This window comes from Vipera berus, assembly GCF_964194415.1.
Source record: "Vipera berus genome assembly, chromosome: 1".
NCBI classification, from domain to species: Eukaryota; Metazoa; Chordata; class Lepidosauria; order Squamata; family Viperidae; genus Vipera; species Vipera berus.
The window spans coordinates 66,453,433-66,466,389 of record NC_138202.1 but is presented as its reverse complement, the minus strand read 5'-3'; the positions used below and the strand labels follow the sequence as shown (position 1 = coordinate 66,466,389).

General features: G+C 38.3%; 1 protein-coding gene across 3 annotated transcripts in view; it reads right to left on the bottom strand.

Annotated features, from left to right (window-relative positions):
• Positions 1 to 5,915: 5,915 nt before the first annotated feature.
• The window catches only part of IVD (isovaleryl-CoA dehydrogenase), a 30,794-nt gene continuing 23,752 nt past the window's right edge, over positions 5,916 to 12,957 (bottom strand). For all 3 annotated transcript variants that reach the window (XM_081313790.1, XM_081313791.1, XM_081313792.1), the window contains 5 exons: positions 12,722 to 12,815; positions 10,297 to 10,378; positions 9,382 to 9,486; positions 8,120 to 8,192; positions 5,916 to 6,890 (listed from right to left, as the gene is read on the bottom strand). In XM_081313790.1, coding sequence (XP_081169916.1) covers positions 6,757 to 6,890; positions 8,120 to 8,192; positions 9,382 to 9,486; positions 10,297 to 10,378; positions 12,722 to 12,815 — 488 coding nt within the window. In that variant the 3' untranslated portion in view covers positions 5,916 to 6,756. The remainder of the gene's footprint in view (positions 6,891 to 8,119; positions 8,193 to 9,381; positions 9,487 to 10,296; positions 10,379 to 12,721; positions 12,816 to 12,957) is intronic.

The window sequence follows — 12,957 nt, the reverse complement described above, 5'->3', positions numbered from 1 at the left end:
TAATGGAAGGCAGTTGGCAATTTGTATAAATTGAGGCTGTATGAGACTTTAATTTATTAAAAAAGAAATGCAGTTTGTTAGCAGTAAAGTTTGAAATTGGTATTTTCATGGATGCATTTCACTTGATTAATTTTTCAAAATGTATAGCCCAACTCCAACAAATCAACAGACTTTTTGATGCAAAAAAGTCCAAAGAAATAAATATATTAAAGATATGTGGACAGTAATACATTTTAAACAGGCATCAAAGGCGTTGTTAAATTAACTTTGGGGTCAAATGCCTACTGAAACAGTGCTTGTTTTTATAAACCTTGTAGAGTAGCAGCCACATGTATCTATTCCATTAAATAGGGATCACCACTGAGAAAGTAAGAAGTGAGAACCAGGATGGTTAAGATACTGGACTAGGACTAAGTTGTCCTAGTCTATTTTTAGCTATGAGTGATTCCAGGGCCTAAACATTCTCTTTCAGCCCGAACTCCTGATGGGATCATTGTAGGGGTAAAATGAGAGATCCCTATGTAAGTCATGCTGAGCTCCTGGAAGAAAGGTGGCATATACTGTATAACAAATAAATTAAAGTATTATTATTAGGTAATAAGTTGGAGTTTGCTTTTACGTATCTATTACCTACTGCAAGCATAGCAAGCGATTAGGGATAGAGACTGGGTGGATGGATGATCTATACTTCTTAAGGCTATGTTATACCAGAAAGATCTTGCATTTAGGCAGGAAAAATCTTCAAAACAGTAACTGTGAGAGGGACCTTGGAGTCCTAGTGGATGATCACTTGACTATGAGCCAGCAGTGTGCAGCAGCAGCCAAAAAAGCTAATACAATCCTGCATTGTATAAACAGGCATAGAATCAAGATCACACAAAGTATTAGTACCACTTTATAAAGCCTTAGTAAGACCACACCTGGAATACTGCAGCCAATTCTGCTCACCATATCACCAAAAATAATGTTGAGAGTGGAAAAATTCAGAGAAGAGCAACAAAGATTATTAAAGGTCTGGAGACTATATGAAGAACGGCTGCAGGACTTGGGTTTGGCTGGTCTAAAGAAAAGAAGAAACGGGGGAGACATAATAACAGTGTTCCAGTATTTGAGGGGCTCCCACAAAGAAGAGGGGGTTACGCTATTCTCCAAAGCACCAGAGGGCAGGACAAGAAACAATGGTTGGAAACTGACCAAAGAGAGAAGCAACCTGGAAAAGGAGAAACTTCCTGACAATGAGGGGACGCGGTGGCTCAGTGGGTTAGGACGCTGAGCTTGTCGATCAGAAGGTCGGCAGTTTGGCGGGTCGAATCCCGAGTGCCGCGTAACAGAGTGAGCGCCTGTTACTCATCCCAGCTTCTGCCAACCTAGCAGTTCGAAAGCACGTAAAAATGCAAGTAGAAAAATAGGGACCACTACGGTGGGAAGGTAACAGTGCTCCGTGCGCCTTTGGCGTTTAGTCATGCCGGCCACATGACCACGGAGACGTCCTTGGACAAGCGCTGGCTCTTCGGCTTTGAAACGGAGATGAGCACTGGCCCCTAGAGTTGGAAACGACTAGCACACATGTGCGGGGGAACCTTTACCTTTTACCTCCTGACAGTGAGGACAATTAACCAGTGGAACAGCTTGCCTCCAGAAATCGTGGGCGCTCCCTCACTTGAAGCTTTTAAGAAGAGGCTGGACAGTCACTTGCCTGAGATGGTATAGATCCTCCTGCTTGAGCAGGGGACTGGATAGAAGACCTCCAAGGTCCCTTCCAGCTCTATTCTCTTCTAGAGGGAGATGCTGTTCATTCTGCATTTGTGTATCATCAATTCAGATTATACGTGGAAAATTTTGTAAAACCTTATTCCTTTAAAAGATATATCAAGAATGCAGAATTCTCAGGCTGCAAACAGTTGCTGGTGGGACCTCTTCTTGACCTTCCAATGACCTCCAAACTGCTTTTACTGGAGAAAAGGGGGAAGAGAGTTTGAGAGTAGCTGCTGTTTTGCCACTGCAGCTACTGAGAACACAGCTGTTGTTTTTTTCCCCTGCTGACAAAAAAAAGGAAAGCTTCATTTTTGCACTTTTCTTTATACAGTAGTACAGTCTGAAAATTGGGGGTGTGTAAGAGAGATCACAGACATGGAGACGAACGAGAAGAGGATGCATGGCTTATGCATGCTGGTACGGAGGGATTTGGATCTCCGAACCAGCACCTGCGGCAGCTCTAGGTTTCAAATGCATGTGCCAGATTGGATTCTGGCTTGCAATCAGCTTTAGGCAAGCTGTACGCATAGCAAGTTAACATGTTTGCACTGGTATGTGCGCATTTCTCTATAGAGAATTCATGGCAAGAAGTGTGAACATCCTCATTTATGTTTATACGCAGAAGGTGTTAGGATCTTTGTTAATTTTACAAAAGCGGCAGCTTGTTTGCTTAAAGATCCTGCTACAAATACCATCCTTTCTCCTCTTTCCATAACTAGCTGTTTTCCATATGACTGATGCTTAATAACAGTGTGCATCATTCAGCCCGTCATCTCATCTTCATTGAACTTACCTCCCTGCCCTTCCACTGCTGCATGAACTCCATGTGCAGACAGGATGCGTGCCTTCTGTTTTTTTTCATCTGGAGAACTGCTCAGGCTTTTTCATTCAGTCTGACAACTGGGCCTCAGTATTAGCCTTTCATAGAACAGCAGGTGCAAGTGGAAAGATCCTAACTCTGCTAGCAGTAATCCTCACACCACCTCCCACCTCCACAATATGGTCTGCTCAATGAATGATGGTTTTGTTTGCTCTTCACAGTTGTTAATTCCTTTACACTGAAGTGATATGTCTTCCCAATCTTTCTGTAGTGATTCCTCAGAGAAGATACTGTGCGATATTCTCAAGCTACAGTCAATGGCTCTAAAGAACAAGCCTGCTCTTGCAAAAAAATGGGAACCACAATCTGCCTGCCAATTGTCTTTTAAAAATGTGCACATGCAACAGAAGAAATTCTATAAAAACAAATGCATTAAACAAAGCACAACAGATTTCATTAAATTATTGAAATCAGTTTTCATAATAGGGAAAATGAATAAAAGCAATCTAAAATTCTAAATAATTCTTTAAATAGATCTCCCATGAGTAAGATGCAAATATGGACAGAGTTCTTAGTTGTTGGGCTGGTTTCTTTTGCATAATTGAGGGGGAATGGATCCTTGCAGTACCAAATATTTGGTATGTCAGGTGTCATACAAGATTATCATTTGGACAACTATAGTTGCTATCATGAGCAAAACAAAGCACAGCTTGCCTTATGTGGTTAGGATCAGCCTACTACTTTTGAAACAATGTTAATTACATGCTTTAGGCGAGACAATTAAAAGCTCTTATGGGACAAGATATTAGAGTAAATGATGTGCAGACAATATTCCAGCCACTTTTTATTTAGGGCTTTTCTATCTCACATTTCTACGGTAGTATCAAAACTATGATTTATATATAGGTATGTATTTTTAAGTAGATAAAATTATACCAATATAAATGGTTGATTAGACAGTATCCTAAATAGTAAGTTTGTGATCAGTTTGTGAAGTACAGAGAACTTATGAGATATTTAAAAAACAAATGAACTCTGGTAGCACATGTGTCACTTTTATCTGCTGGTAGTATATTCTGGAAGACTGATTCAGAATCTTGTTTAAGGACTTTAGTGCTATACTAAATCTCAAGTAAGGAATTCATTCATGCGATAGGCTACAAACTTTGCCTGTGAACTAGCAAATTACCCAGCATCAACCTGCACCTGAAAATGCATTTAATAGGCCAACAAACATGCTGTATAATATTGCATAACATCACATATAAGATAAAAAAAATTAAATACAGTAGATGACATTGTCATGTCCCTATGCTTCTTCCTATAATCTTGAATGCAATTATTATGGAGTATTGTGTGAAATATGACACACATTAGCCCAGTCTGTTTATACATTTATTCTAAAATTGGTTGCTCTATAATAAATAGCTTTCAGGATAATGTACAAGGAAATCAGGAGCCAAACCTGAAATCCATAGAATAAAAATAAAAGATCTAAACCAGGGTTTTTCAACCTTTTCACCCATTGTACCACTTTTAAGATATGGCAACATCCGAGTACCACCAGTCGCCTAGCAAGGTGTCAAAAACTTGATGACCAAAAAAAAAGGAAAAAAATGATGAAGTACAGTTAGTCCTCGACTTACAACAGTTCGCTTAGTGACTGTTCGAAGTTACAATGGCACTGAAAAAAGTGCCCCCCAAGCCACAGCCGAGCAAGACACCTGCCTGCCCGCCCAGCGGTGCTCTTCCTCCTGTCTGAGGTTTTCATTGTTGTGAACATTTCTGTTGAGAATTGGCAGCGGGGGTGGGGTGGGGAGGTGTTTGGTTTTTATTCCCACCCCCCCATGTGCTGGGTGGTTGCAGCAGGTTTTGGTCACTTCACATGACCCTGGGACACTGTGACGGTCATAAATATGAATCAGTTGCCAAGCATCTGAATGTAAATCACAAGACCCTGGAGATGCTGCAACATTCCAGCTAATTGGCGCTTCTGGGCTCAGCAGAAGCATCAGGATCAGTGCCGAGCTCCAGCTGGAGCCTGGCACTGATTCTGGCGCTTCCACTGAGCCCTGACAGCCCTGTAGCTTCAGCCGTCTCTCGCTCAGGCTTCAGCTCATTCCCCTCCCCCACTACCACTTTTCTAGGATGGTCGCGTACCACCTGCCAGGTGCCAATGTACCACAAGTGGTACCTGTACCACTGGTTGAAAAGCCCTGATCTAAACAATAAATTAAAAAGGGTTGAGTTAAATGTATGAATATGCCATGTATCTCTTGTAAAGTAATACAATAATAGAAATATTGATATAATTTCAAATGACAGTTGAAATTCCCCAGGAAATTAATGTTTTGAAATCTGACCAATATTCCAATAACTTTTAATGATTATAAGACAATATTGAAGGAAGAGTTATTATAGCTAAAAAAGGAACATCTTTTGCCTCCACAGAATGAGGGAGGATTCAAACTTTTGTTTATGATGATGTAATGTAAATGAATATAGAAATTTTTACCCACTTTCTGCTGGAGGAAATAGACATGCTAACAGTTGATGCATAAACAGAGAAGCAATATCTTTGTTTTATAATTGTTTATTAATACTAGTGATCTTACAAAGCCACAAATTAACCAGCAATTTCCCCATGTCTTACGACAGCAAAAGCAACTTAAAAGAATAGAAAGAACCCTTTGTATAAAAAAGATCAATATATTCTTCATAGTGACCTATGAAAACTTTCATAGGATTGATTAAATGCTTTTTAAAGAGTTACGTTTTTTTCCTTAACTCCAGATACCATGTGGCAAATTTTGGAACCAGATTCCAGCTTGATTTGAATTATTAATAATCCCTTGCTTGATTGGCTATATTAATTACAGTTCAATAGGAGTGATAAAATTATGATATTATGACACTTCTTGATCTTTAAGAAAAAATATTGTAATTGATTTTTGAGCTCAACAGTTAAGAGAAAGTTACACTGTTGCACTGTTGCATTTTAAAACTTCATTTCTATATTGAGTAATTGCTTCCATGCTGCATACTTTAAAAAGATGAAGCCAAAGTTCACAGGCTAATATGTGATATGGAAAAACCATAACTGGATTGTTACGGAATATATATGTGCTGCAATTTAACAGTACTGTATTGGAAGCTCTCACCTTCAATATGTAATACTTCCTTTTAAAAATTAACATTTTCAGGGATCCTATATCGAGTCTGTGAAATATATAATTATTCCATTGAGATTCTCAAATGCATTTTTACGTCAGGCACTGATTTCTAGAATGTAGAATTAATTTAATCATATGGATTGCATTGCAATTAAAAATAGGTTAGATCAGGAGCAACAAAGCTTTTTTATTTACAACTTAGTTAAGAAGGAAAAATTGGATATGGGTATTTTTTTTTAAAAAAAATGTATACTGTGTGCTGCTGGTTAAGTCAAAGATTTCTCCTGAATTTGGAAAAAGAATTTTTCTTGCCTGTTCCACAGAAACACTGGCATAACACAAAACATTTGGTCCTTTCCCTTCTTACAATATCCTGTATTAATCAAGGGGAAATTTTCAAGAGAACCAACTATCTCCTAGTGAAGCAGCTGCTTAATATTTTAATTGCTTCTGGAGTGATAGTGATACTCTGACAAGAATTAAACATGAAATGGCAGTCCATCAATAACTGCAAGCTTCATGTGGTGCTAATATACTTCAATTAATACTGAGACAGAATACACAGAAATACATACCTCATATTTTAACAATGTTTTAATAATAGCCTCTTTAATATTCAAAAGATACCTAAAATTTCACAAAACCCAGTAATCAAAGATCCTCATGCATTCTGCTAGCATTTTGGAAATAGGGTGCATTAGAGCTCCACTATTTCCATTCATAAAAGTGACACGTCAGTGATTCCCACATAGGCAATGTTTCAAACTGGATGAAATCTCAGTCTTCTACAATAAGACTTGAATACTATTCACATCTTCCACTCAAACTGCCTATTCTGTTCCACTACAACTGTAACATGTCCTTAAATTTAGCAGCATAATAATTAAAAAAAGGATAAATGGGGTGGATATTCTAGTATCCAGATGCAGAACAACAGTTGTGTGTGGTTGAAGATTTGGAAAGAAGGCATCCTGGTTTGAAGTTCAATTCTTCTTTACAACAGTCTTATTAAACAAATGCAGCATTAAATGACCGACCAATTATTATTCTGCGCACCTCACTTGTCCCTGCCCCAATTTCATACAATTTAGCATCACGCAAAAAACGTCCCATGGGATAATCATTGATGTAGCCATTTCCCCCTGAAATGAAAGGAAAAGATCTAAATGTTAAATGAGGGACAAGAATCCTGACAGTAGGTTAAAAGAGAAGCCATTTGGTCTAGTGGTTAAGGTACCGGGCTAGAAAATGGAAGACCCTGAGTTCTAGTTCCACCTTAGCCATGAAAGCCAAATGGGTAACCTTGGGCCAGTCACTCTCTCTCAGCCCCACTCACTTCACCAGGTTGTTGTTGTGCATCTAGCAGTGTGTGGGCGAGTATTATCGTGAACCAACACCACACTAGAAGTCAGCATGCCCCGATGCTTACTATGGAGGCTCATCTGAGTTCGTAATGTTTCACAGCACATTTCTGAATTGATGGTTGAACCACACTCCCTGAAGTTCACTAGCAGTACTCCTTTGTCATCTTCACATTTGGTGGGATTTTCGATGGCACCACTTCCAGTGTGGTGTTGGTTCACGATAATGCTCACCCACACACCGCTAGACATACCCAAGAACTTTTGAAGCAGTTTCGTTGGGATGTTTTTGATCATCTCCCCCATAGCCCAGATTTGGTGCCGAGTGACTACTACTAAGGAATTTCAAAACTTCTAAGACGTTATGACAAATGCCTCCATTTGAATGATAATTATGTTGAAAAGTAATGTAATGTTATAATTTTCTAACGTGTATAATAAAAGTTCTGTATCTGCAAGTGTCTGTCATTGATAACCAAACGGAGGTTCATTTCCGAATTGCCTTCATAACAACAACAATAATGTATGCATATGCAAAGAAAGCTTGCATGCTAATTAGTATTAAATCCATTTGAAAAGAAACTTAAATTATGAGATATACAATGGAAATCAGTAAAGATGAGATGGACGTAACTATATAATGATATGCAAACTTTTACTTAGTTGGTCTAGTGCAGGGGTCAGCAACCTGAAACAGTGAAAGAGCCACTCGGAACCGGTTCCCTCACAAAAGGAAAAACTGGGAGCCGCAAAAAATGTGTGCACATGAGCGTACATACGCGCATGCGCAGAACAGGGTTTGACTGAAGAGTGGAGCCAAGGCGAGATATGCACCTACCCTGCATATTTGAATTGATTGGTTGAACTTTTTTAGTCCCACTTTTTTTTTGGACTGCACATGGCAGAGGACTGGGAGCCGCAGGAGATGGCTGAAAGAGCTGCATGAGGCCCTGGAGCCACGGGTTGCAGACCTGTGGTCTAGTGGAACAGTCAGGTATCTCCACTCTTACCTAAACACTGGATTCCATCCAAAGCAACTTGAGTAGCACATTCTGCAGAATAGAGGATCACTCCCGCACAGTCCTGAAGAAGAAGACAAGATCACTTGCACTGAAATAAAAGGATGCAAAACAATTCTAATCTGAAAAATAACCCAGCAGAATTGCATATTTATTTCCATGTCCCACTGTACATTTAAATGTATATAATCATTATAGCAAAATTTATTGTTTTCTTATGAGAGAATTGTTATATATCTGGACTTTCAAAAGAAGAAATGGCAGATAAAAGACAACTCTGTGAAAAATGAAATCAATGACTGCGGCAGAAAACAAACAGCCAGTGAGGTGTCAGCCGTCCCAGGTAAACCAGACAGGAAACACAAAATGAACTAATTATACTTTATTGCAAGGCTACATTAAGAGAATATTGCAAGTTTGAAAGTACAGACCTCCCACCGCTGCTTTTAACTGCTTGACGCATTAGGGCAGGTCCTTCATTAATTTCCTTTTCTGACTGTTAAGCCACTGAGGTCTCCTGCCTCTCTCTTCTGATTGCTTCCTAGGCAACATCTCTTTCCCCGTTTCTCAGAATCATCCACATATTCCATTACATGAGCAGAACAGCTGCTCAAACCTCTCTGGACAAAGAGAGGATGGGAGATTGGCCACAAGTGCTCCAGATAGTTGCTCCTCATGAGGAGCAAGGTAACAAGCTGTGGCAGGTTTTGAGCAATGGGAGAACAAAGGAATAGCCATGTTGTTCATGCCATGGTTAGCGCTTTTTAAAGGACACCAAACCTACTCTAGTGACTTCTTATGCTACAGCCGTAAATAAACCTTTTGTAGATAGGTGCAAACCTAAATGGAAAACAGGATATTTAAAATATGTTATATTTCTTGTCTCTTAATTTCCAGTAGTACTAAAACTTAACGTACTCCTGGCGAAACAAAATACAGGATAAGTTGTGTGGGAATTAGAAATATTTTATAAGTAGACTCACAGTCTGGGAAACTCATTTGGTAAGATGGGCAAAAGTGGTTATTATTTTGAACAAATAATCCATTTAGTAATTACTGAATCAAACATTAAGTTGTTGAATCTCTTTTTTTTAAAAAAACTGATTTTCTGATAAATTGCACAGTTATGAATTTTACTGCTTTATTGTGCAGTAATTTATTTTTCTTTCTCAGTTTGTGTTATGAATAGAAATATAAGATATAAAAGCTAAAATAAAATAAAAACAGTACCACAATATTCTCCACAAACTCACCTTTGCATTGAAATGTCCTTGATCGCAAGCCTTTGCTACGTTATATACATACTGCCGGCATGCCATCAACCGGGTATACATATCAGCCATTTTACCCTGCATCAACTATATACAACAGTATAAAAAGGTGAAAAAAGCAAAATGTTTGAGGTTATTTTCAAATGTTATGTCTAAAAACCTGTATTACACTGGCTTCCGTTCCTGAACATTCCTATACTCAGTCCTGTAACAGCAGTAAAGAAAGGAAAAATTAAAAAGATATTTCATTATTGGTATATAGAAGATAGAAGTAACATACATTTCCAGCTGCTGTCCACAAATCAAAGTGCAAAATGAAATAGAAGCAAGAACTACTTGTGTTGGATTAGCAAGCCTTAGTGAAATGTCACTGGAAGAACAGTTATTACCGGAAAATGGTGATTAACAGTAATTGGATAAAATCCAACATCCTTTGAATCACAGTAACCTCTGTAGTGCCAAAGTACTTTGAAAATCCAAATCCTACTTATTCTCCAAAAAGGGAGCTGCAAACTAAAATAGTTACTTGTTTGTTAAATTTACATAGTCCCTAACTTCCAACTATCCTGGGCAGTGAGTGTATGGAAGCAACATAATGAGTAAATCAAATCCAAATGTTGCTTCCCAAAGACACTATATTTCAATTTTAAGAATATTCTAGCAGTAAAATGCCATATTCTCTTACTTTGAATCATCCAACAATTAAAGTGAGGGGAAAAGTACAATGGCTTTGTACTTTGTTCCTTAGACTGCAAACATCAACGTAACTAGGGTGGAAACAATTAAAAGCCAATTAATCCAAAATCTATTTAATATGGTTCTTATTGATGATCAGATACTAGCCAACTATTGAATTCTTCCCTGGAAGTCAATTGGTGTCACTTTCATTATGCTTACCTGGAAGTGGCCAATTTTCTGCCCAAATGCTTCTCTGATATGCAGATACGGAACAGCATGGTCTAGGACTGCCTGCATGATTCTGCAAGGGAAACAAGTGCAGTAAAACTGATTTTACGAATTTATAGCATATCTCTGAAAAGGTGGCCCATAAAAATTCAACGAAAAACATAGTGAATCCAGAAAACCATGAAACTAAAAGGGCACGAAGAAAAACAAGATAGACGAGCAGTAGCAAGTGATTAAAAGAAATAGACCAAATATTAAGAAATGCCTTGAACCTATCATGTCCTCTTAAGCATTTCAGTATAATAGTATATTTTGAAAAGGAAAATAATATATTTTGGAAAGGTTACAGAGCTATATAAAACTGTGTTGGTCCATTTTGCAAGTGTAGCGATTGTAACAGGACGGAGGCTATTATGATAACCTTTTTCTCGTCAAAATTAAAAAAGAAAAGTAAGTACTCCATGTTGGGAAAGTCTTCTAAATCAGACCATAAAACAAAAGACTAAAACGTACAGTTATCTGACTAGGTAGTATGACCCTTCTTTTTCCTACAATTAGGTAATAATGTATTAAATTAGCAAACTTTCAATTTCCTCAGGATAAACTAGGGGAATTCAATACAGAAATTAGGCAAATAGAAATGTGTGTGTTGGGAAGGATGAAGGGAATCTTAATAATGATATTTGATTTCAAATAATTAACATTTATATCATTGAAACTTAATATAAAATATTTCAAGTAATTAAAAAAGATTATGAAGTTGGGACCAAAGAGTATATCTGCTAAGTAAGCATCATTAAAATATTATGCACACTTGAAAAATGCAACTCAAAGTAATTTTTTTGAAAAATGAGACAAAACCAATGCTGGGGGAAAAACAAAATCTGGGGGAGGAGGGAATTATAGCCTCCAGCTTCTCTATTTAAGGGTTCATTAGAAGACTTGGTCTCATGTGGTTTTCATTCTGCTCATGGAACGCTGAACTGCAGTATTACTATATTATGATTCACTGATTAGGCAGCAAGAAATTATGGTAGGCTGCAATACTCTGCAGATAAGAATAAATTAGATTAACCTTATCTTACTCAAATTTGACCTGAAATACTTTGTTATGGTGTCTTATACAGGGTTCTTTGAAAGCATAAAGATATCCAGCACTGCAAATAGAAGACTGCATCTCTGTATTGTGCAGCTGTATTTTAAAAAGTTCAGACATTGCTTCCCTTTTAATATGTCATATTAGGACAACACCCCCCCCCCCCACACACACACACTGCATACTGCCTGCTGTCCCTCTGGTATCCTCTTCCCTGAACACCCGTATTTTAGTATCCCTTTCCCTTCATGCTGCCAAAGTTTGGCAGAAAAAGGGCTATGATTGGCAGCATGATTTTTCTTTCCATTCAAGCAGTAGCATAATTGCACAAGTCTCTTAACTCAAACCTTTAAAAACAATACTTAGAAATGACAATGTCACTTCGGTGGAAACTCACTCTGGTGATGATCTCTTCGTTACTTCATGCTGTTCTGTAACCCTCCGAATACTATTTTTATTTTTTATTTTTTTAAAAAAATGTAAAATGCAGCCCTTCAGTGTTGTCAGTCTCCTTAAAAAAGTAATGGACTGTATAGGACCAGCTTTATGGGCAACTCGTGAACTGAACGTCCCCTCAAATGATTAGAGAGACAGTAATGATACAATTATCTCAGCCACTGTTTTCATAGGTCTTAATAGCAACAACTGGACTTATAAGTCATTGCTTCGAATAAATCACCTCAAAGCTGTAAAAATCACGATGGCTCCTTTGCTCCTGGAGACAATTGTGAGGGGAGGGGGAGCAACTGTGGGTTAGTATAAGGTAAAAGTAAAGGTTCCCCCGCACATGCGTGCTAGTCGTTTCCGACTCTAGGGGCCGGTGCTCATCTCCGTTTCAAAGCCGAAGTGCCAGCGCTTGTCCGAGGAAGTCTCCGTGGTCATGTGGCTGGCATGACTAGACGCCAAAGGTGCACGGAACGCTGTTACCTTCCCACCGTAGTGGTCCCTATTTTTCTACTTGCATTTTTACGTGCTTTCGAACTGCTAGGTTGGCAGAAGCTGGAACGAGTAACAGGCGCTCACTCTGTTACGCGGCACTCGGGATTCGACCCGCCAAACTGCCGACCATCTGATCGACAAGTTCAGCGTCCTAACCCACTGAGCCACCGCATCCCGGGTTAGTATAAACAGGTTGCTTAAAAATAATTTTAAAGATAAGGAGACTTAATGTAAGAAAAGCAAAGTAAAAAAGACTAATTGAAATACTGGAATAATTTCTCCTGTGAATAATACTTTACATAAGGAATCATTACCACCAGCTAAGAGAACTTGATAAAGTATCACAATGTTCTCAGGATAATAAAATAAACTCATATTTACCCCAGTGGTCCACCACTCAGAATGAGTCTCTCTAGATCCAAGCCACTCATCAACACATAGACTCCTTTACTTAGTTGTCCCAATATATTCTTAGCTTTAATAGACAAAGGGAAATTGGTTACTTGTATACCTTCAACACTGATTCAGAAAAGAAATGCACCATGGAGAGGTTATGTGTAAGCCTACCTATACACAGCAATGTGTGATATAGAGAGAATTACATTTTTAACCAATAC